General features: G+C 50.1%; 1 protein-coding gene across 5 annotated transcripts in view; it reads left to right on the top strand.

Moving 5' to 3' along the window:
- The first annotated feature begins 3,844 nt into the window (after window positions 1-3,844).
- The window catches only part of Pemt (phosphatidylethanolamine N-methyltransferase), a 74,218-nt gene continuing 55,299 nt past the window's right edge, over window positions 3,845-22,763 (top strand). Inside the window, exons 1-2 of one of the 5 annotated variants that reach the window (XM_039085286.2) lie at window positions 3,845-4,199; window positions 16,851-16,958. In XM_039085286.2, the coding sequence (XP_038941214.1) occupies window positions 4,107-4,199; window positions 16,851-16,958 (201 nt within the window). In that variant the 5' untranslated portion in view covers window positions 3,845-4,106. Of the gene's footprint in view, window positions 4,200-11,548; window positions 11,621-16,850; window positions 16,959-17,352; window positions 22,040-22,763 lie in introns of those variants that run through there. The other 4 variants (NM_013003.2, XM_063268471.1, XM_063268472.1 and 1 more) reach the window with 4 other exon arrangements.

Raw genomic sequence — 22,763 nt, 5'->3', positions numbered from 1 at the left:
GAGAGAGATCTGGGGAGCTAACCAGTGACAGGGATGTGGGGAGAAATAGAAGTGGCAACGGGGACAGTGTATTGATGGGTCAGCATGCACAGCAGTGTGGAAGGGTGACACCTAAGTGGAGTTTGGGGGGTGAGGAAAGGCTCTCTGAGAAATCTGGGGAAGAGCACACAGCAGAGGGAACAACATTTGTAGAGATCCTGGTGTGAAACATGGCTAAGATATGTTTCAGATAGTGTTCTACTGCTGTGAAGAGACATGATGACCAAGGCAACTCTTTTTTTTTTTTAAAGATTTATTTTATTCATGTGAGTACACTGTAGCTGTCTTCAGACACACCAGAAGAGGGGATCTCATTACAGATGGTTGTGAGCCACCATGTGGTTGCTGGGAATTGAACTCAGGACCTCTGGAAGAGCAGTCAGTGCTCTTAACCGCTGAGCCGTCTCTCCAGCCCCAAGGCAACTCTTATAATTGCAAGCATTTAATTGGGAGCTTCCTTACAGTGTCAGAGGTTTAGTTCATTACCATCATGGTGGGAAGCATGGCACACAGGGTGCTTGAGAAGGAGCTGAGAGCCATGTCCTGGTCCACAGGCAGAGAAAGAGAGACATTGGGCCTGGTGGGGGCCTTGAAACCTCAGAGCCAACCTCCAGTGACACACTTCCACCAACAGGGCCATACCACTTTTAAATAGTGTCATTTCCTGCTGACTACACATTTAAACATAGGATATCTAGGGGGGAGGGGCATTATTAGTCAACCACCATAATACATGTAGGAGCAACAAGGAGGCCAACAGGAAACAAAGATTAGTGTAAGTTGGAGGCTTAGTTGCAAAGAAACCCACCAGTAACAATACCTCTGTTAAGTTCCTCAGCCGGTTAATAGTGTGGAGAACGTGGTTCAGATGAATTCACTCAAGTGCCCCTTGACCACCATGTAGGTAACTTGGGGAAAGGGCTACTTTCCAAGCCCAGGGTGGAACGGAACATTTGGGACTCTCCAGATGATCTCTTCTTTGGAAAGGTCTCCCCACCACACCTAATCCTGACCTTTGCAGAGCCTGCGCACTATAGAACAGGTGTGCTCAAGACAGGAAGCTCATTTTATGGATAGAAAATAGATTGTGAGCTGGGAAATGCACCAATGGTGTTCAAATAGCAATGACAGTTTGATCAGTAAAAGGTGATTTTTTTTGCGACTCCCCAAGAGGAGATGTTGCATTAAGATCCAACACCAAGGGAGGGAGGGCATCATGGAGGAAACCTCTGGATCAAAGGACTATCTGGAAGTGACTAGATGTACTCTCTTGAATGGCTTCTCAAGTATGAGAAAGCAGAGAGAACTCTAAAGATAGAAAAGAAGTCCATCTACTAAAAAACACTTCAAGGATGGAGACTAGAATAATCAGGTATCATGATTACGCCAACAGAGGAGCAAGTTACTTTGAGGTGGTGAGCCTCCCATCACTCAGGGCATACAAATAGAGTGCTCTTTGTTCATCAAAGAGGCCATGGAGGAAAATCCCCACTGTTATAAATTGGCTGGATAATGTCTCTGCAAGCTCAAATGTAGAGGCTTCCAAAGGCCTCATGCAAAAGCTTCTGCCTTAAAACTTTCTCAAAAAATCTTTTGGCTTGTGACTTGAACCCCAGCTGCATTTCAAGTGGCAAGTTTGGCTTCCATGACACCAGAGAAGAGTCACTCTGGTGGGGTGATCTGAGTAGGTGGAGGGAATAGATTTCATCAGTTCTTATGTGACCTTTAACCTTTACCTTTCTCTGTCCCCTGGAAAAAAGCAAACAGAAATTCACAACCACAGTTCAATAAGATAGCCAAAGGTGTTTAGTAGTTGAGAAGACTGGGTCTTTGATGGAGAGCATATCTGGTAGATGCGTGGAATGCCAGCTAGGAGACCTCCAGATAGAAGCTCTCTGCCTATTAGAAGGCCTTCTTGTAACACAGAACAGGGCCAGGCTCCTGACTCTGTGAGCAGCAATGGTCAATCAGAGAGCAGCTATTGAGCATGTTGTGTCCAGTCCAGCAGTGGCCAGTTCTGGTTCCTATAGGTCAGTTCCTTTGTGATGAGTCTTACAATGTGTACTCCCTTTATTCCTAAGTAAGAGAAAGCCACGCTAGGCTCCAGAGCTCCTGTGTGTTCAACACCAGTGTCCCTCCTGCCTCCTTGGTCTGCTCGTTCCACCCTAGCCATTTTGTGAAGACTGGGACCGCCTCACAGGTGATCAGGCAGCCGCTCAGGAGATGCTTGATACTTGGTGTAAGGGTGTGGGGTGAGGGTGGAGGAGATGGTGGGCATGTGGAGTGGAGAGGGGAAGAGGCTGCCCCGGTTACAAGGTCAAGGTACAGAGAAATGGTCCACAAAGAATTAGGAAGGTGGCTGATGCTCTTCCTGTCCCTGGGCTGGCTGAGTGCCTGAGCAAATCTTAGAATTTTGGGTTCTGTTTCTCCATGTATCTAACTAGCTACAAATGGGATTCTCCTGCCCCCCACTCGCCTGAACTCCTACCTGCTCCCCACATTCCATCACTATGTAGAGCTCAGCTGTATTCCCCATTTTCAAAGCTGCCCCAGTTGCTCTCCTGCCTCCTGGTTTGCCCTGTGCCAGCACTTCCACACTTGGCACCTCCTCTTAGCATTCTAGGGCAGGGCCCTTCCTTACTATCTGACCCAGCCTCTGGTCTTTCTCGCTCTACTACTTAAGCTATACCCATTCGTTTTGTCTTTTACCTCTGGAGGCATTGAGATCAGGGATCCTCACCACCAGCAGGAGGCATGTTCAGCAAGCACTTAGGAATAAATAAGAAACTCTATGAAGCAATGAGTGGAGAAGGGTCTCTGGTTGAGTCAAAGGCTCCTGGGGCTTTGGGGCTCCCAGAGGAGCAGTATTGGTGTAGGGAAGCTGTGGCTGGCCTGGCACTATCTCTAGGTGGGGGTGAGGGACACTGGCCTGGGTAAAGACAAGATGGTAGAGGGTTGAACATAAAGTTACTTAGTCCTGACTACAGAAGAAGCTAGCTTTCTATTCTTTAGGACCTTCTCATGGTGGAAAAGAATTGCAGATGCCAGTTTAAAGCAGAATTTATTGGGAGGAATAAAAAGAGGTGCTCAGAAGAAAGACACTGAAAAGTGTGGGTGTTTGCTTCTCAGAAGAGAGCCATACTAAGGTGTCCTAGCAGTAGCTGTATGTGTCACTCTGGTGACTCTCAAGCTACATGTTTCATTCGTTTGTTTTTGTGACAGGGTTTCTTTGTGTAACTCTGAATCTCATCCTGTGCTCCTGAGATCTGCCTGCCTCTGCCTCCTAAGTGCGGGGGATAAAAGGCACGTCTGGCTTCAAGTTACGTCTTAAATGGTTGATAAGAAACAAGATCATAGGGTGGTTCTAGATGTGATTAGAATTGTAATCTGGCAAAAAATAAATCATGGGTTACAAGAGGGGTCAAGACATCTTTTACTGTAAATGGGATTTGTGAGAATCGTAGATTTGCAGAGATTTGTAACTGATAAAGGCCATATACTCTTAGGCCTTAAGGGTCGTTGCATTGCTATTTTAACATTCTTATTTGAAAATATCCATATAAGAGGAACACTATCTCTGTGTAGGTAAATTTCACAGAAAGTTAATTGTGCTGGAATCCTTGATCCTCAGCTGGCAAAAGTGTTACAACCAGATTCTGGAGTGACTGACTACTTTTCCTTCCTATATATGTCCGTGTCTTTTTATCTTATCTCAGTGGGGAGCGAGGTAGGCTTGAGAGTGGGGGGAGTTGGGGTGAGGGAGGCAAGACACTGGTTCCAAAGTAGCAGGGTAGGAGCCTCATTCTAAGGGACAGTGCTCTAGTCCATCTGTAGCTAGCGGTCTCTCGCTCCAATAGTGTCCTGGGACTTGTAGTCCACTGCTTCCCGAGACTTGGAAGTGCGCCCCACGAGGCAGTGTCAGGAAACTACATTTCCCAGAAGGCCAGGAGACGTTGGGGACACCAGGAAAGCCTGCGGGCCGCGCTTCCTTAAATGCCAAGGGGCCGCTCTCCGGCCTCACGGTGGGGCGAGGTCCCCACGTGGCACCTCCTGAAGGGACTCGCGTGATGAAAGAAAATACGAGCCCGGCAACTGCACCTAGCAGCTTGGCGGCGGGGCACGACTGCTGTGGAGGCCTTGGCAATATCGACCTCAAGCAGGTACAGCTCAGCTTTACGGAGAGAGGAGGGTTGACGCTGGAGATGGCGGGCGCCGCCTTCAACGCTTGATGGGCGGGACTACCCTGTTCCCAAGCAACGATCGGCGGGGAGGAGCCTGAAGGAGGGGTGCACGCGCGATTGGTGGTGGTGGGGTTTGCGGGGAAGCGTGTCATCTCAGTTTGTCGTAGCTCTGGGATACAAGCTGTGATTGTGTAGGGCTGGGAAATTTTGACTGTAAGTCTCTGGGAAAATTTGAATTTTGCACATTAAGTTCCTGGAGTTGTGTAGTCAAAGTTGCGAGGATGTCCAGAATGTGAGTGCGAGTTGAGAGGAGGCGGCTAACTATATTTGGGTGCCTGCTGTGTGGATGTGTGGCAGGGCCCCTTGTGCCACCTTAGGACCTGGTTTGATCCCCACTGACTACCGCAAACTCACAGGCACCCCCCCCCTCCGCGCACCCCCCAGCCTCCCAGGCTGCTGATCCTATCTAATTAACTTTCCTGCGTGTTCCCTCCTTTGTACAAGCCATACTTCACAGAGCCTAAGATCTCTGCCAGAAGCAGCCTGGAATAAATGAATGCATTTCATTTATTCCCTGTTTCAGGTCAATATTCACAAAGAGACTGCTGAGGTCCAGTTTCTGGGACAGACAAGGGCTGGCTATCGCCGAGCTTTCGTTCACGGAAAGGAGACTGTAAGTGTAGAAGTTCTTGAAAGGAGAGGAAACTGTTTTTATAAGAGTAGCAGGTGAAGAGAAGCAGTCTTGCGTGTGAGTTGAGGGGGTGGAAATGTGAGCAGTGAATGATAAGGAATTGGTGTGGGAATTCCTGGTGGAGGGACAGCAGACACATAGGTAGGGACAGGAGACAGTTACTCACTGGTATTAACAGTACAAAGGACAGTTAAGGTGGATGGATGGGCAGTGGATGTTGGAGAGTAGTTTTCTCCTTTAGAATATTTGTTATGAAGCATATCCTCCATCCAGTTAGATGAATGGCAACCCCTTAGTTCATCTCCAGCGTTTGCGTAAGGCTGACCACCCTCCCTCCCCTTGTACTCTCTTCACTACCCCCTTTATTTCTTGGGCATGTGAAACAAGTGTTACAACCAGTTTCAGCTCTTGTGAGTCATGTTCTCTAACCCAGTGCGTCACATAAGGCAAGAATACCAGCTGAAGTTCTGGGTAACCTTGAACTTGGGAATGGGGAAGGTGTGCGGGGACAAGTTAGAATGCAGGGGCCATTTGTAGCATGACCCAAGGGTTCCTGGCTTACCCCAGGGTGATGGAAACAAGGCCTGCATTATAGGTCTAGAAACAAGAGACAAGAAGTCTTCCTGGCTGGGATGGCTCCCTGGGTGTGATGGCTCCTCCTTCCCACTCAGTTCCAGTGGGGTTTCCCTGCCAGCTGGAGAGCCAGGGCTGTTTCAGGAGAGAGGTCAGGATGACCTTTGTTGTAAAACACTGTGTTTTTTCTATCACAACTTGGTCAGCACAGCTAAGCTTCCTGTTTCCAATGGATCTCTTTTCCAAGGGGGAGCGCGCTCTCTCTCTCTCCTTCCCTCCCTCCCCCCTCTCTCTCAGATATATTTATGTACTTTATACTTTATGTATATGGATGAATGTTTGTCTGAATGTATATTTACACATCAGAAGAGCACATTGGATCCCATGGGACTACAGTTACAGATGGTTGTGAGTCATGTGAGTGTTGGGAATTGAACTCAGGACCTCTGGAAGAGCAGCCAGTGCTCTTAACCACTTTGCCATCCCTCCAGACCCTCCAAGAGATTTTAATGAAATAAAATGAAAGCAGTAACATTACCGTCTTAATTACTTTATTATTGCTGTGATAAGACACATGACCTGATCACTTTTTAGAAGAGTTTATTGGGGGCTGGAGAGATGGCTCAGGGGTTAAGATCACTGACTGTTCTTCCAGAAGTCCTGAGTTCAATTCCCAGCAACTACATGGTGGTTCACAACCATCTGTAATGGGATCTGATGCCCTCTTCTGATGCGTCTGAAGACAACAATAGTGTACTCATACATAAAATAAATCTTTAAAAAAAAAAAAGAAGAGTTTATTGGGGGCTTGCAGTTTCAGAGGCTTAGAATCTCTGACCCACAGTGGGGTATATGGTAGCAGGCAGACATGACTCTGGACCAGTTGCTGGGTTCTTACTTCTTATCCAAAAGTAGGAGGCAAAGAGAATTAACCAGGAATGGGATGGGCTTTCGAAGCCTCAAGCACCATCCCAGTGACACAGTTCCTCTAACAAGGCCACACCTCCTAATCCTTCACAAACAGTTCCACCAACTGGAATAAGCATTCAAACGTGCTTGAGGATGGCTAGGGGACCATTCTCATTCAAACCAATCATCATGCACATTAAGGTTCTGTTATTCAGGAGAGCTTCCTCTGTTAAAATCTCCGTGAAATATGTTAGCCCCTGGCCTGAGAGAACTTCAAGGTTTTCTTCACCCATGGACACCTGAGCTGAGGTTCTCAATGCTGTCTAAATGGAAGGGTTGTGTGTCCCATATATAATTTAGAATTTTGTGCTGGGACCAGGGGCAGAGGGGCTCAGAGATGGGAGAGCACTTGCCTAAGGTGTTCAAGGCCATGACTGGTTCCCATCCTCTCCACAAACAAAATCAATACATTCTTTTAGTATCTACATTATTTAGAGACATATGGAAGAGGTGCTGAGTAGATGGCCTATTCAGTAGAGTGTTTGCCTGCTGTGCACACATGAGGACCTGAGCTCAGCTCCTCAGCATCTACATAAAGGCTAGGTACAGTCACGGCATCTGTGATCCCAGTGCTGGAGAGGTAGACACACTTAGGCTAAGCCCTAGGGCTCACTGGCCAGCCAGTCTAGCCGTGTGCAGCCTGTGTACCCAGAACCCTGTCGCAGGGAAGGTGGAGACACGAGGACTTCTGGGGCTCTCTGGCCAACCAATGTAGCCAGGTTGGTGAGCTCCAGACTTAGAGAGCCTGCCTGCCTCAAAAACTGAAGTGAAAAGTGTTGAGGAAGACATTTAATGTCAGCCCATGGCCTCTACATGTACAACCCTAAACACACAGAACAAAAATGAGTTTCCCAAGATACAATTTCCCTTCACATCTGAAGTTTCCTTATCTATAAATTACCTTATCTGGATTGAAAAAAATTGTGTGCACACACGAACAGATTTTTCTTCACCGTGCCATTCCCTGACCATATAGCAGTAACTATCCATACAGCATCTCTGTTGGGATATGATTAGAGCAGGTGAGGATGCAAAGACTGCGGGCCATTTAACAGGAAGAGCTTTGGTTTCTAAGGCGTCAGTGTCTGCTGGGGCTGCTGGAAGCAGTCCTCGCTGGATACTGAGGGATGTCTGTATTTGATTATTAACTGTACATGAGGATATCTCACCATGTGAAATAGCATGGATTCCTCTTGCTGGTGGCTGTTGTGCTGCACTGAGCAGCCCAGCTGTTGAGAACAGGTTGTTAGCCTGTTAGTCTTTTTGTGTTTAAAAAAAATTTTTTTACTGGTTGGGGCAAGAAGTCGGCCTTTCTTATCTCACAAACTGAGATCCTTCTGTTCTTCTGCCTGGCAGTTGTATGAAGCAGGCTGAGAGGAGCCTGCCCACCTGTGGGAGCTCTTCTAAACCTCTTAGTGTACCTGTAATGGCTATTCCTGGTTGTCAACTTGACTATATCTGGAATGAACCATGATCCAGAGTTGGAAGGCTCTCCTGTGATCCAGATCTTGAGGCTGGGAGATACAAGTTTCTGACCTGGATCTTGGCGTGGAGATCTTGAGGCATAGTGGCTATGAATCCCAGGAGACTAAGGCAAGGAGATCTCTGAGTTCAAGGTCATCCTGGGACAAAACAAGTCCCAGATCCAGGAGTGGTGATACACACTTTCTATCTGGGCCACACCTTCTGCTGGAGACCTACATAAGGACATCGGAAGAAGGAAGATTAGCTCTTCTTCACCTGCTTGGCCAGCACATCTGTTGGAATCTCCTAGCCTTGTGGACTGAGCAACTAGTAGATGCTTGGACTTCCCCTGCACAGCTGACCACTGTCGGGGAGTTGGACCACAGGCTGTAAGTCATCATAACAAATTCCCTTCCTATACAGAGACATTCTATACGTTCCGTGACTCTAGAGAACCCTGATTAATACAGTACCCAGATTGGTAGATCACCCTGGGATACTCAGAACCAGGCACTAGGGTGCAGGTGGGCCTGTTTCAAGCCCAGCCACCACCCCCATTTTCATGAGGACTTTCCTGCTCGGGGTGAGAATAGGTTATAATGTCACCAACTCAGCATGGGTGTCACAGAATATGCTTCACCTTTTTTTTTTTCAGATTTATTTATTTATTGTATGTATGTGAGTGCATTGTCACTGTCTTCAGAAACATCAGAAAAGGGCATCGGATCCAGATGGTTGTGACCACTGTGTGGTTGCTGGGAATTGAACTCGGGACCTCTAGAAGAACAATCAATGCTCTTAACCACTGAGCCAGCTCTCTAGCCCCAGCTTGCTTGTCAAATGAGTATAGAACAGCTCTGGGCAATGGTCTTTAGCGAGCAAAGCCCCCTGACTCAGGAAACTGAGGTAGGGGAACCCTTCAGCTGCTTGGCCCCGTTTGTGACAGCTATGCCCAAGTGTGCTACTGGGGACCAAGCCTTGCTGGCAGATGTGTGTTGTCTTGACTGTTGTGCAACTCAGCATTTCCAGTTTACAACATTCTATCATAGTGTATAATATAGCATTGGATACTGGCTGGTTTTGTGTGTCAACTTGACACAAGCTGGAGTTATCACAGAGAAAGGAGCCTCCCTCGAGGAAATGCCTCTGTGAGATCCAGCTGTAAGGCATTTTCTCAATTAGTTATCAAGGGGGGAGGGCCCATTGTGGGTGGTGCCATCCCCTGGGCTGGTAGCCTTGGGTTCTATAAGAAAGCAAACTGAGCAAGCCAGGGGAAGCAAGTCAGTAAGTAACATCCCTACATGGCCTCTGCATCAGCTCCTGCTTCCTGACCTGCTTGAATTCTAATCCTGACTTCCTTTGGTGATGTATAGCAATGTGGAAGTGTAAGCCGAATAAATCCTTTTCTCCCTAATTTGCTTCTTGGTCATGATGTTTTGTGCAGGAATAGAAACTCTGACTAAGACACCTCCCTTCCAGCCCACAACCCACCAGAGGTTGTGGAAAAGAAAGGATACAGGAGTTGGGGCTGGGGAGGGAAAGTGGACCTGTTTAGAAATGGCTCTTTGGAACAACTCCCATCTTTGTTGTCAGGAAATCAGCAGTTCAGTTCACAGGTCAGAAACGGCTCTCAGTCCACTCGCAAACACTTCACGGATATACCAGCAGTCCAGTTCAGTAATGGTGGGGTAGCAACATCAGTGGCACGACCTAGCAGGAACGACTAGGCCTCAGCCAAATCAGCATGAGTTAGCAGGAGGGATCTGGATCACCAGGAATGCCAGGAGTTCTCAGCCGTGCATCTCTTAGCAAAGCGAAGATCAGCAGAAGACAAGAGACCCTCAAGCGTTGTAGGGCTAGTTCTACCAGCAAGCCAGGCTCAACCTCCGTCGTTGGCCATTCATTCCTACTTATACTCTCTCCAAATATCACATGTCCTCCACAGGTCTTCTTACCTCAGCATGTGAGTTTGTCTCAGCTGACATCACTCTGCCAAGTCTGAGGAAGCAGCAAGAAGCCGCAGCACAGCACTAGAAGTCTTTTGGATCATTTCTCTATGGAGACCTGACAAATAGAGTTCAACTACTCAGTAAAAGGGGGACCAATCCATACATGTGTGTTGTTATAGATGAATCCTTCATGTTTCTTTCACAAGCTTGCTTTCGCAGAACATCCTTTCCCCTGTGTTTGCTTCAGTGATACGTCCCTTCGTGAGTCTCCTTTAACAAAACACCATCCAACACAACTGAACCCTTGTTTCCACTTCCGCTTCATATGCCCCTCCCTCATCCACACTGGGATGTTTTTTTCCTGCTCCCCCTACCACTGCTCCCCATCCTCCACCTCTAAGCTGGTGTGATGTATGATGTGGCTGCATAAATCTGTGAGAAAGCACCATGCTGGGAGTTTGCAGAACCAGGTCTGCCACTCCTGAGGGACTGAGCAGAGGTGGTCTAGCCTCGTGCCCCTCCCGGTAGATTTTGTGGTGCCATTAGGGACCCAGCCTGCCACTTGGTACCAACCTGTCATGACCTGCCAAATAGTCAATCAGTGAACTGTCCACCTATCTGAAAAAATAGTCAGTCAATGAACCGTCCACCTATCCAAAAAGGGAAGAGGGAAGGCACAGATGCAGTTTCCCTCTCCTTGTTACTGGAGATGAACCTAGAACCCTCAAATGTGCTAGGTGATTGCTCTGTCACTGAGCCATGACTGACGGCCTGAAACCTGTGGTTTTTGTTCGTTTGTTTGTTTGGTTTGTTTTTTGTTGTTTGTTTGTTTGTTTTACTGAATGTCACTGGGTCAGTGTCTTCTGGTTCTTGCTTTAGGGTACATGCCTGCCAAGAGGGTGAAAGGTGACACATCTGTATTCTTAGGGTGTAGCAGAAGAGTTCAGGTGGCTCGACACCAGGGCAGCCCTGTGTATCTTGATATACCTTTACACCTGGTGTTCACATCTGTTCTTCACACCAAGCGTGGGTAGTCTTGGGTGGCCATTCTTGCTAGCCCACTTCACTTGGGGAACCTGGCCTCAGGTTGGTCCTGGTGGTTACTGTGAGCTCTGTGGGCATCAGGAAGAGGGTAGAGCTCTGCCCTTCACCGGGTCCTTCCTTAGATCCAGGCAGGACAGAGTGGGGCAGCGTGATGCCTTAATAGTAAACATGGTGCCCACTCACTCCTCTTGGGAGTGTAGACCTAGGTAGAAAGCTCCCACTACCTCCTTTCTCTCTTTCAGGGCACAGGGCTCTCATGGAATTGCCCATCAAGTGGCGGGCAATACCCAGACACTAAACAGCTGGGAAGAGGGGGAAGGGTATGCAGCTGCAGTGGGCCACTGTGTGGGATGAAGGATCCTGTCCCTGTTCCGAGACAGCCCCACTCCGTCCCTTTTATCCTTTGATGTGTATGGTACACGTCACAGAGTGGCCCATCACTTCCAGGTGATCAATGCAACTTTGTCCTGCGCTCCTGCTGTTTGTTTGCATGTCACAATGTGGCTTGCACCCTGGGTGCTATTGACCCCCTGCAAATCATTCCCTAACTGCAGGACATTGGTCTGAAGTGTGTCCAGGTTCCCAGTGTGGCAGACCGGCTATGTGCTTCCTTCCTCCCAGCTTGTGGGGCTTCTGCAGCTGAGTTCATCACCAGGGACAGGTGACCTGAGCTGCCCCTGGAGCCCAGCTCCCATTTCCTTCTGGTTCTGGTAGGTTGGTTCTCTCTTTAGCCCCCACTAGGCCCCTGACCTCGAGGGAGAACTTAGGAGTCAGGCCTCCTGAGATGCCTCACATGGAGCATCTGACACTGGCTGGGAGGCAGGACGTAGGGGAGAGAGCCATGGCTCCTCTGTTCTTGTCAGAAGGATTTGGGGTTAATTTCAGCTAATCCAGTTTTGAGCGGGCTTTCGGGGGGGGGTGCCCATGTCTCAGGTATGGAGGGCTGGGAGTATGTTTCTTTGCTTCTAATTTCTGCTCAGCATTAGTCACTCTCTCCTACGAAGCAGCTTCTTCTCCAGGCAACGGTAACCCTCAAGGTGACCTGGCTTCCTGGTGAACTCTCCCCACCTGCTGAGGCAGGCTGACCAGGGCACTGGGACCTGGTTGTGTGCTCATATTCTGAATTGGGTCACTTTGGCTGTAATTGAGAGACCGATGAAGGGTGGTTTTTGCAGGTTCCGCACCATTAACTAGCTAATCTCTGTCTCAGTTTTCTCTTTTTTTTGGAGCTGGGGACCGAACCCAGGGCTTTGCTAGGCAAGTGCTCTACCACTGAGCTAAATCCCCAACCCCTCTGTCTCAGTTTTCTTCTTCTGTCTTAGCTCTCACAAAGAAGGAAAGAAGCATGCGTTTCACTGCCCACTTTACCCATCTCATGCTGGGGATCCAGGATCCAGAAACTGTCTTTTACTCTTGTCAACTGTGCCAGGGGGTCCTCCCCTAGTGGCTGAAGTCTCATCTGGTGGGGCTTCCTGCCTAGGATCCAGAAAGGCTATGCTGGTCCTGGCCCTCACAGCCTGGACTCTGCAGTTTCTCCAAGCTCCTGGTTGTATCATCTTTGTGGGGTCAGTGATAAGTCCTCTTTCAGACCTCAGTTCCCTGACCTTGGAGATGGGCCCTAGGAATGCTCTCAGGACTGGTTAGTTTCTGGCCTTTAACATCCTATACCAGGACAGGCTCCGTTCATGGTGCTCAGCACTAGGAGAATGACATTGGGTTGAATTCTTGACAATCCTTTGAAGACTGTGAGCATGTATCTTCCCTCTGGAGGTCACGGGGAAAGAGGGGAGGCCCCCACTGCAAGAACAAATGCTCTCTCCTCCAGGTATTCCTCCTCCACCTCCCTCCCCTAATATGGTGAGCTTACCTTTTAAAAATGACACTACTGTTTAATTGTTTTGCATATGTGTGTGTGCATATGTGTGGGTGTGCGTTCACATTCACATAGTGCAGTACACTTAGGGTCTATAGGACCTGTAGGCCTAGAATGTCCTCTTGTGGGAGCTCCAGGGAGGTCGGCCAGCAGAGGACACAGGCAGGGGAGTATACTGCAAGGGAAAGTAGGTGGTGGACTCAGGCCAGGCCTGGAGACCTCAGGACTGCTGGTCCTCCCACCTCTGTCCTCCCTGCCCTCCTCCACCCCTAACTTGCATACCTAGGAGCAAACAGGCCCCACCTGAGGACTTCAAGCTGCTTTGGGACGTCCCTCCTCTCCCTCTGGCTTGGCATTTCACCTCCACCAACTCTGGTAAAGCATTGCTTCATCTTCCCGCCCTGCGGAAATACATATGTATGAGGCAAAGTGTCTGGGTAGCTGGTGATTCCAGGTCTGTGGTCTTACGAGAAGCCATGCCCCTATGTCCAGAGGGGCCTGTTAGTCATGTTGACTGCCCAGCTGTCCGGCAGCTTGCAAAACTGCCTCCGGGGACTGCTTTGGCAATTCCATGTCTCTTTCCAAAGCCAGACCGGAGGAGGCCATAGAGTGGCTCAGCCACTGAGCCCCTTGCAGATGACCATTAGCCTTCAAATTTTATTGATGATGAAAGAAGGGCTTCAGTTCACTTAGCAAATATTTACTTTCTGCCAGCCTTGGCAGTCAGAAATGGAGACACAAAGATCAATGAAAGAGCGGTCCTTAGCCTGAGGAGCGGCTGCAAGACAGGGATGATGATCAGATCTTGACAAAGGCTTAACTCCAGGAATACCATAGAGTGCCTTGGTCAGAAGTAGAGGACTGTTCCATTTGGGTTTTGAGGGATGTGCAGGAGTTTGTTCAGTGTACAGGGGCAGATGGTATTCCCAGCACGTGCAGAGCCGTTGTGAAGGGATGGGTAGCAGTGAGGGTCCACTCCATGGGGGAAGTATAGGGCCTACCTGCTGGCGTGCTATGCTGAGAGAGCCAAATGTAGGTGAGGAGGTATGGGTGAGGGCGGCCGGCAGGGTGTGAGCTTCCATCTAGGGGGACTCCGAAGGGAAGCAGAAGATAGGAGCTCATGAAGGTCCTTTGCTGTGCCTGGGGGTTGGGGGAGCCGTGAGTACAGAGGTGGTGAGGGTAGGAAATGGATGGAGTGGTTATGTAAGGAATCTCAGAATGGACTAGATAGGATGAGACAAGAGTGTGGCCAATGAGACAAAGGTGTGGCAGGAGGCTGCAGTGTCGGTGCCTAAGCAATGGGAGGTTTTGGCTGGAGCTCAAAATGTAGTATAGGAAGGAAGGGTTGGGATATGTACGGACTTCTGCTGGGTAAGGATATGTGGTCCAACTGACAGAAGTAAGATCAGCATGCTCTGGGAGTAGTCAGAGCATGTGCCTAGGCCAGTGTCCTCTCCTCTTTTTCTGCAGCCCCCACCCCAGCACTGGGCCTTATGAGCACAGGTCATCACAGGGAAGAAAGACTGGCTCTCTTGTTAGGCTCAGATTCTAGAAGCTTTAGAGCTACACAGCTCCAGTCCCCTCCTTCTCCTGTAAGGCATATGGTCTATTTTGAGGGGTGATCTGGTGGCTTCCTCCTGCACGAGTGCTGTGTGCCCTAGAAGCACATGACCTTACTTCCCACAGCCCAAGGTTGTGCTGAGAGGCCCTGATCTCATCCAAGGCTTCCTGAGACTTTGTCCAGGGGCTCAGGTTTGTCTGCTATGTTATTCCCTGTGTATTCTTGAGCTCTGTCAGCAACCTGGGATAAGGCCTCAGGCTCATTCTCCTTGCAGGTTCCTGAGCAGGTTCTCGGTCATTCATTTATCAATACCCTGGTGATCTCACCAAGGTGCTTCTTGTCCCTGCTCCCACACTAGTGCACTTCCTATTGACTTCTGCTGCACCTGTAACCTGCGGCAGTGATCTCCACAAGCAAGACTGTGAGTGGAGCAGACAAGAGAGGGAGGGAGAAATCGCACCACTTTAGTCTGTTCTAGTTCTGCCTTCCACTCCCTCTCTCGATTTTGTATTTTGAGACAGGTTCTCACTTTGTAACCTTGGCTGACCTGCACTACACTAGACAGCTCATGGACTAGACTCAGAGATCAGCCTGCCTCTGCCTTCTGAGTTCTGGGATCTCGGGTGTGTGTCACCACACCCAGTCTGCTAGTTAGTGAGTGGTTATTTACCCTCATGAAATTTTGCCTGGTTTGCAAAATTTCTATCGGAAGTGCATGTATATTAGAACAGCCGCAGTATAACACATGCCGTTTTTGGTGTTAGCTGCACTGTAGGCATCTGTAGGGGTCTTGGTGTATCTCTTGTGGATATGGGTGGCTGAATACTGGGTTTAAGTTTTTAGCAAATGCTTAGCCTGCCTTTGATCCCACATCCTGGTGAGAAATGTCATCTGACTGGGCAGGGAGGCCAGAATGGAAGACATTTCATGCCTAGTGACTTTCCAGTATTCCCTGTGTCACACTGGGCAATTCAGTCTGGATGGCAGGCTGAGTGTTCCCAGGGGGCAGTTAATGGGTGAAGTAAGAACATGGGTAGAGCCTGCTGCTTTCCCTCCAGGGATGGGCAACCCTGGGAGGGTCTGTGTGTGTGGCATAGTAGCAGATGTAGCACATTTTTGCCTCTCCTTCCCTAATGTGGGGCGGAAGCATGCTTGAAATGAAACAGTTAAGTATGCAGAGTCTGAGAAAGGCCATAGGCCTGGTGCACCAAGCCTCATTTACAATTTAGTGCGACTTTTATTTCATTTGCACGTGGGGGAGACAATACAATATTATCAGTGCTCTGGGTCTTCACGATCCTTCCTAAACTGGAAACTGGAGATGTTTAGAGACGAGCACAAGAACCCCGGCAATATTCACCACCCAGCACAGAACTCACTGCCTGAAGAAAGAAGTTGGTGCAGAAAGTGACTGCTGTTCCTCTCCTCTCCTGTGGACAGAGCTCCCTCCCACTCAGAGAGTTTGTTTCTGCTTTATATTTGGAGACATCTCTGGTTGCTTCAGTGGGGAGGAGTTGCCACCCTCCACTGGGTAGAAGCCAGGATCGGGGGCTGCGAGACATCCTAGAATGCACAGCCCAGCACAGCACAGCCCAGCCCAGCCCAGCCTAGCGCTTACAACTCATCCCAACATCAAGGACTTCGGGCTTTTACAAGTAAATGGAGCTATTCCCTGTGATTTAGGGGCTTTACACACGCACGCATGCATGCACGCACGCACGTGCACACACATATGTACACACACACAAGCATACACACACACACACACACACACACACACACACACACACACACACACACACAGAGGCCATATCTTATTTCTCTAGGTTGGGCACTTAGGTTGATCTTGTGGTTTTGTTTTGGTGGTGGTACTGGGGATAGAATCTAAGGTTTTGTACATACTAGGCAAGTGCTCTACCACTGAGCCATAGCCATAGCCATAGCCCTGGGTTGTCTCTATGACTCCAGGTCATTGTCAGTGTGAGCTGGCGGGAGTGGCGCTACCTGCTCTCTTCATGCTGTGTGTTGAATCACTTCTGTGCACAGTTGCAGTCATGCTGCCCCAGAGGCTCTGGGAGAGGTGGCCATTACCCATGGTCACTAGTTCTTCCTGCTGTCTCCTGAGGCCAGGCTTCTCTTCCCATGTATTTTGGCCACCTGAGTTTTCCTTGAGTCTCGTGAGAACCCTCATCCAAGAGGATTGCAATCACATCCAGGGTTGGTGTCTCTTCTTTCTTGCGAACCTGTCTTCAGAGCCACAGCTCTCTGCATACAGTGCCCATGGGCACCTCCGCAGCCATTAGCCTGGCACTCTCAGGGCAGTTGACACGGCCGACTAGTTTTCAGCCTTTTATCTTTTGTTTTATGAGTGACTGTGTCTGGACTTGGATAGCCCAAGCTTCCTTTATGTTCCCAGCAGTCTTTGCATCCTGGGGGCTCACAGGTCCTGGTAGCTTCTGGGTGTTGCTAGACAGGCCTCCTGCTGATGGCAGTTCTGTCCTTGCAGGCCGATCTCTTCGTTATGAGCTGGCTGCTGGGTTACGTGGACCCCACAGAGCCCAGCTTTGTGGCGGCTGTGCTCACCATTGTGTTCAATCCACTCTTCTGGAATGTGGTGAGTACCATTGCACTGGCACCGGCTGGCTAGTGAGCCGGTGTGGTAGGATCACTGCTACCAGCAAGCCAGACACACGGACAGTGGGCTAGATGGTGGCTCCCTTCTCTGCCTTCCCATGCCTGTCACCGTCCTCTTCCCTTCTTCCCCACCAGGGTGGTACTCAGTGAATGTACACTGAATGAGAGGAGACTCTTGCCTTCGTGGAGGCCAAGGGGCCAGTGTCAGGGTGACCTAGGGTAGACAAAGAGCCTGCAGCTGACAAAGGCATGGGGGAGGCTCTCCACCTACAGCCACTTTCTCACGGGCGGGCGGGCCTGGGCTGTCTGGGAGTTTATGACACAAGGCCTAATGGGAATGGAGGCTAGAGTGCTCGCTGAGGCAGAGCCTGGGATACCTTGTCATTGCCTGGAGCTAGTCTGTAGAAGGCTGTGCTTGGTGCCATCAGTACACTGATCCTAGACTATTGTTAGTTCAGCTGTACCAGGGTGGAACACTGTATTCTTTTCATCTGGTTTATGGCTTGGTCTTTTTTCCACCTGGCGGGTAGGGGCAGGGATGCTTGGCCCAGAGCCACCACCTTCTGAATGTTTTGTCCCTGCAGTCCTGAACATGCTGGACCTGCCTTAGGAGGGGTCTGCTGGGAAGGGTACAGAGGTCAGACAAGACCACTATGACCTCCCCTTGCTCCTAAGAAACCACAGCCTTGGATTGTACTGCTAGAGTGTGCCAGTGCTGGCCCTGGGTTCCTGATAGCTTTCTTTTGTCAAGGCCAGACACATGGTGCTTTGTGCCCTTAGCCTGCCCTACTCCGTCCTCACCTTCCCTGTGTGCATTCTCTGTCCCACCTGTGCATGCGGAGCCTGCATGCCTAGGAGCCAGCCTACTAGGCTGCAGGACACTCTAGGGGACAGACACTGATCTTAATCCACACAAGAATGTTTCTGATGTTTTACAGAATCAGAGGAAGCTAGTACAGGGCAGTAATTGCCAGAGTGAGGTCGGAGCACAGAGAGAAGAGCTGGCCAGATGCAGTGGGTATTGGGAGTACTTTTACTGAGGCCCAGGCTCTCTATGTTCATCTCCCATTGACCCTCGAAGCAGTATGTTTTTGCACACTTAATTCTGAAGCTGAGTTTCATCCACAGGAACAGCACCAACAGCCCAAATTTGGAGACGAGAGCCTTGTGTCTGTGCAGTTATCATAAGCAGTTCCTTTTCTTGGTCTTAAGTTTTTGGTTTGCCCCATTTTGAAAAGCATTATTCCTTGGAAAGATGTATAGTCATCCATGAGAGAATGAGTGAGCTCCTCATAGTCAGTTTGGAATGAGAAAAATGGCATTGTGTTATGGTTGGGTCAGAGGAGCTCAGGTGGCGTCTGGATGCAGGAAGACAGGAGGTGGAAGCCTAGCTCTGTGTTTGGTAGGGACAGGAAACTGCGCTGTGAGCAGGGCCTGCTGGAAGAGTGGTGCAGCATCTTATGGCTGCAGCACTGAGCATGGCTCACCATGCTCAGGCTTTCTCCCTGGCAACTCAGCCAGGTGGTACAGCCAGGCGCTGCCATTCTCACCCTGGGAAACGGGTTGGAGGAGGGATTTCGCCCCTTTCTGTTGCTGTAACACAGCAGTTCTCTTCCTGTAGGTCACAGCACCTTTGGGGGTCAAACGTCCCCTTCACAGAGGTTGCATATCAGATATGCCATTATCTGATATTATATCATGATTAATAACAGTAGCAAAATTACAGTTATGGAGTAGCAACAAAAACAGTCTTATGTTTGGGAGTCGCCACAACATGGGGAACTATATTGAAGGGTCACAGCATTAGGAAGGTTGAGAACCACTGCTTCAACAGAATAACTGGTGCTGAGAACTGTGTAGAAGGAATATGGATGTTTAGGTCATAATCTCTGGAAGATCCCAACGCTGTCGTGCCAGCAGCCTGTCTCCCTAAATAACTTAAAATATAATGGAGAACCAGAAAGGAAAATGGCCCCATGCACAAGAGGCCAAGAGTGTGTGGGTAGTTTCACTTTGTAAGAATCCACCCTCAAGAGAAATAACGGTTCTCAGAACCAGTGCCACTCCTTTCCCAGGGAGGTTGGCCACCTCGCACTTGCTCCTCTCAAGGGTTCTAATCCTCCCAACACCATCATGCCGGGAAACAAGGCTTCAACACGTCACCTTTGTGGACACATTGAAATCATGTCCAACCATATCAAGGAGATTTGTCCATCATTGTCCAGACACTTGCTGGGGGCACCTGTAAGAGGGTGTGTGCCTGATCCTGGTGCAGTGGCATCCTAGGAGGGGCACTGATTAAACATGCAAATCACCCCCCAGGGACAAAGCAGTTAAGAGGGAGAGACAGGAAGGGTAGTCAGGGAAGGCCTGTCTGAAGGGATGGCCTTTGACCAAAACCCAACACTTGCATAAGAAAGTGCTGGCTTTCTGGGGGAAAGTTGTAGGGACTGAGTTGATTTTTTTAAAGGTGGCAGGCATAGTGAGAGGAGTGGGAGGCAGCCAGGGTGAGCTGGGAGGCCAGTCCACTTTAGAGGCCCAGATGGTGGCGTACAGAGAAATGGGGCCCTGGAAGTGGGAGGAACAGCAAGGAAGAGCCTGGCTGGCTTGTGGTAGCAGCAGTGTGGCCAGTTCTGCTGTGGACCTGGTGTGGCCAGCAGGAGGGCTGCTTCTTCACCGACATGGGGTGGTGAAGAAGGTTTGGTGTGAAGGATGAACTTGGCTTGCCTCGGGGAAGATCGGTGATGCCTGTGAAGTTCTGGAGGAGAGGAGGCCATATTAGGAGCAGGAAGCTGAGAGCTCACATCTGTAAACACAAGCACAAAGCAGACAGGGCAGCTGAAAGTGCCACGAGACATTAAATTGTCAAAGTCCAGCCCCAGTGACATCCTTCCTCCAGTGCTGTAGACACTGGGCTCAGCCACAGACCGTAGCCGTTGGTAGGAACCATCGCGTGGCATCAGGCCCCTGTCTGTAGCAGGCACCTGCACTGCTCTAGCTTCTAAGCTGGTGGCTGTTACCGGCTCAGGGGGACTGTTACTGAGAGCAGAGGTACAGCTCTTAGCTTGGCCAGGGCCCTTTGTACCAGGCGTCTTTTTACCCATATCTCCGGTTACCTGGCCTCAGCCCCTTACTGGATGTATGGCCCCTGCTTTTCTAGGGTTTCCAGAAGACCGTTATCCCTGTAGCCTGTGGTGATCATTGGCAGATCACTTCCTGGGTCTTTTTCCTTCTCTACTTGCCTTCCCCGGCTCTAGCTTGCATCTGGGGCCAGTTACCCAACACATTGTAGGAGGATCAGCAGTGCTGGCTCCTGCCCAGCAGGGGTCGGTCACACTGTCTCTGGAAACGAGTGCAGTGGCCCAAGTGGTCTGAATGCCTACTCTCTCTACCTCATGCATTCCGCACAGCATAGGAACACTGATCCTGTTATCCGAGAGTGCTCCAAAGCACTTGTTTGTCCACCTTGTCCCCAGCCTGCTGTGCTCTGTGTTAGGTAGGAGCTGCTGCTTGGCCCGCATCTGAGGGTTCTCTTTAGCGCTCATGCCTTGTGCCTAGTGTAGTCCGTGCCCAGGAAGCGCTGCTGTTTTCAGGAACATGGATGCTCATCACCTACCTTCTGTGGAGCTTCCATGTGACATGAGCTCGCTCTCACTTGGGCAAACCTGGGAAGGAAAGCACTTCAGGGTCTGTGACAGACCCCAGGGGAGAGGGATGGATGGCTCTGTAAAGCTCCAGTGGCCATGCTATGCCTGTCAGAGCCCTGGAAGGCCAGAGCCTGGATCCTAGCAGTGGCCCTGAGCTTGGGCTGTTTACTTGAGGAAATGTCACACAAGCTTTGTTACCATTAGCCAGATGGACAGATGGCCGGCAGTAGACAGCATCCAGTGGAGAGAGTTTGGACATCAGGGAAGCCTGGGATGATCAAAGAGCATGGCCCTGGACCAGTCCATCCAAGGGCCCTGTATCTGGAGTCAGCAGCACAGGCTGCTGTTAAGAGTCTTGTCAGGGGGGGTTGGGGATTTAGCTCAGTGGTAGAGCGCTTGCCTAGGAAGCGCAAGGCCCTGGGTTCGGTCCCCAGCTCCGGAAAAAAAAAAAAAGAAAAAAAATAAATAAGAGTCTTGTCAGGACAGCTGGTGTGAAGAGGGCAGAGCTCCTCACAGGCTCCTTTCTGTGTTGCTGTAGATCCAAGCCACTCCCTCAGGTCAGAAGCAACTGCCCTTCCCTAAAGGTTGAGGGACATATCATACTCTTCTGAGAAAGTGTTGTTTGTACCAGGTACCCGCAGGCAACCTGGTCCTCACAACTACCACAGGGTAAGCCCAGCTGCAGGCAGATACCAGTTGAAACAACTCAGCTCAGGAGGGTGCCTGCTTTTAATTGGGAGGCTGTCCTGAAGGCCTCCAGGGTGGGCCTAGGCAATGGTCACTGTGTCTGGAGACCTAGTTTGAGAAAGGTGACTGACTGTACTTACAGAACTTGGGAACAACTTGATGTATGTGACATGTCTGAGTCCTGGCACTGTGGCCTAGTGGCACAGGTGCCTTGGAAGGAGTTTAGGGCATCGGACAGTAGGTGGCGCTATGAGGTAAGAATGACAGGAGAGGAAGGGAAGGCAGGGGAGAGCTGACAGTGAGGAGAGAGGAAGTCATAGTGAGGAGAGAGGAAGTCAATGATGCTATAGTGAGGAAGGAGATGACTGTAAGGGAGGAGGAGGCGACAGCGACATAGAGACACTGAGGAGGTACTAGTGTAGGAGAGGGGGTAACAGGGAGAAGGAGTGTACTGGCGGGTTTGGTGTGAAGAAATGCCTCTGAGATCCGGCTGTGAGGCATTTTCTTAATTAGTGATTGATGGAGGAGAGCCCCCTCCACTTGTGGGTGGGGCCATCCCTGGGCCGACAGTCCTGGGGTCTATAAGAAAGCAGGCTGAGCAAGCCAAGGGAAGCAAGCCAGTGGGCAGCACCCCTCCGTGGCCTCTGCATCAGCTCCTGCTTCCAGGTTCCTTCCCTGCTTGAGTTCCTGTCCTGACTTCCTCAAGGATGAACAGCAACATGCAAGTGTAAGCCAAGGAAACCCTTCCCTCCAACTTGCTTTCTGTTCGTGGTGTTTCACCACAGAGTCGAAACCCTGACTAAGACAAGGAGATAATGAGAGTGAAGGCTTTGACAGGGAAGAGGAGGTGCCATTGAGGGAGGAGGTGACAGGTGGGTGAGGTGATAGTAAAGTGGAGGTGACCATGAGGGGGAGGAGGTGACAGGGAGGAAGTTACCTACAACTGGGGTGGATAACAGGGTGGTGGAGGTGTGCTTTGCTCTGGTGGTGGCCAGCAAGGCCCTGGCCCCTCTGCCCTTCAGTGCCTTTTTCTCTTCTGTCACGGAATCTTCTGTTTTCTGCTCCTGGCCTGCCACTGATCCTCTTTGGTGCCAGAGACGCTTCCCCTTGCACCCACCGGGGGCAGCCTAGGTTTGCAGTCTGGCTCTGGCCTTGCTGACTCCATCAGCCAGGTGGGGTTTGTGTACTGAGGTCTGTCGAGCTGTAGAAACCTGCCTCGTATCCAGGTCTGGCCTGGGGTGTCTTGGGACATTACTGTGCTCTCCTGGAGTGAGCACTGGACCAGATACCAGAAGAGAAGCAGGATAGCCAAGGGTGTGCTCATCCACAGCTCCCACAAGCACTTAGGAGAGAGCACAAGTACCAGGTCAGGCTTGAGGAGAAGTCGTCCAGTCTACAGACTGGATGGTATGCTTGAGGTGGGCTTTTTAGAGGAGGAGAATTGAGGGATG

The sequence above is a fragment of the Rattus norvegicus genome, chromosome 10, assembly GCF_036323735.1.
Source record: "Rattus norvegicus strain BN/NHsdMcwi chromosome 10, GRCr8, whole genome shotgun sequence".
NCBI lineage: Eukaryota > Metazoa > Chordata > Mammalia > Rodentia > Muridae > Rattus > Rattus norvegicus.
The sequence above is the reverse complement of the archived record's forward strand: the minus strand, read 5'-3'. Positions and strand labels throughout refer to the sequence as shown.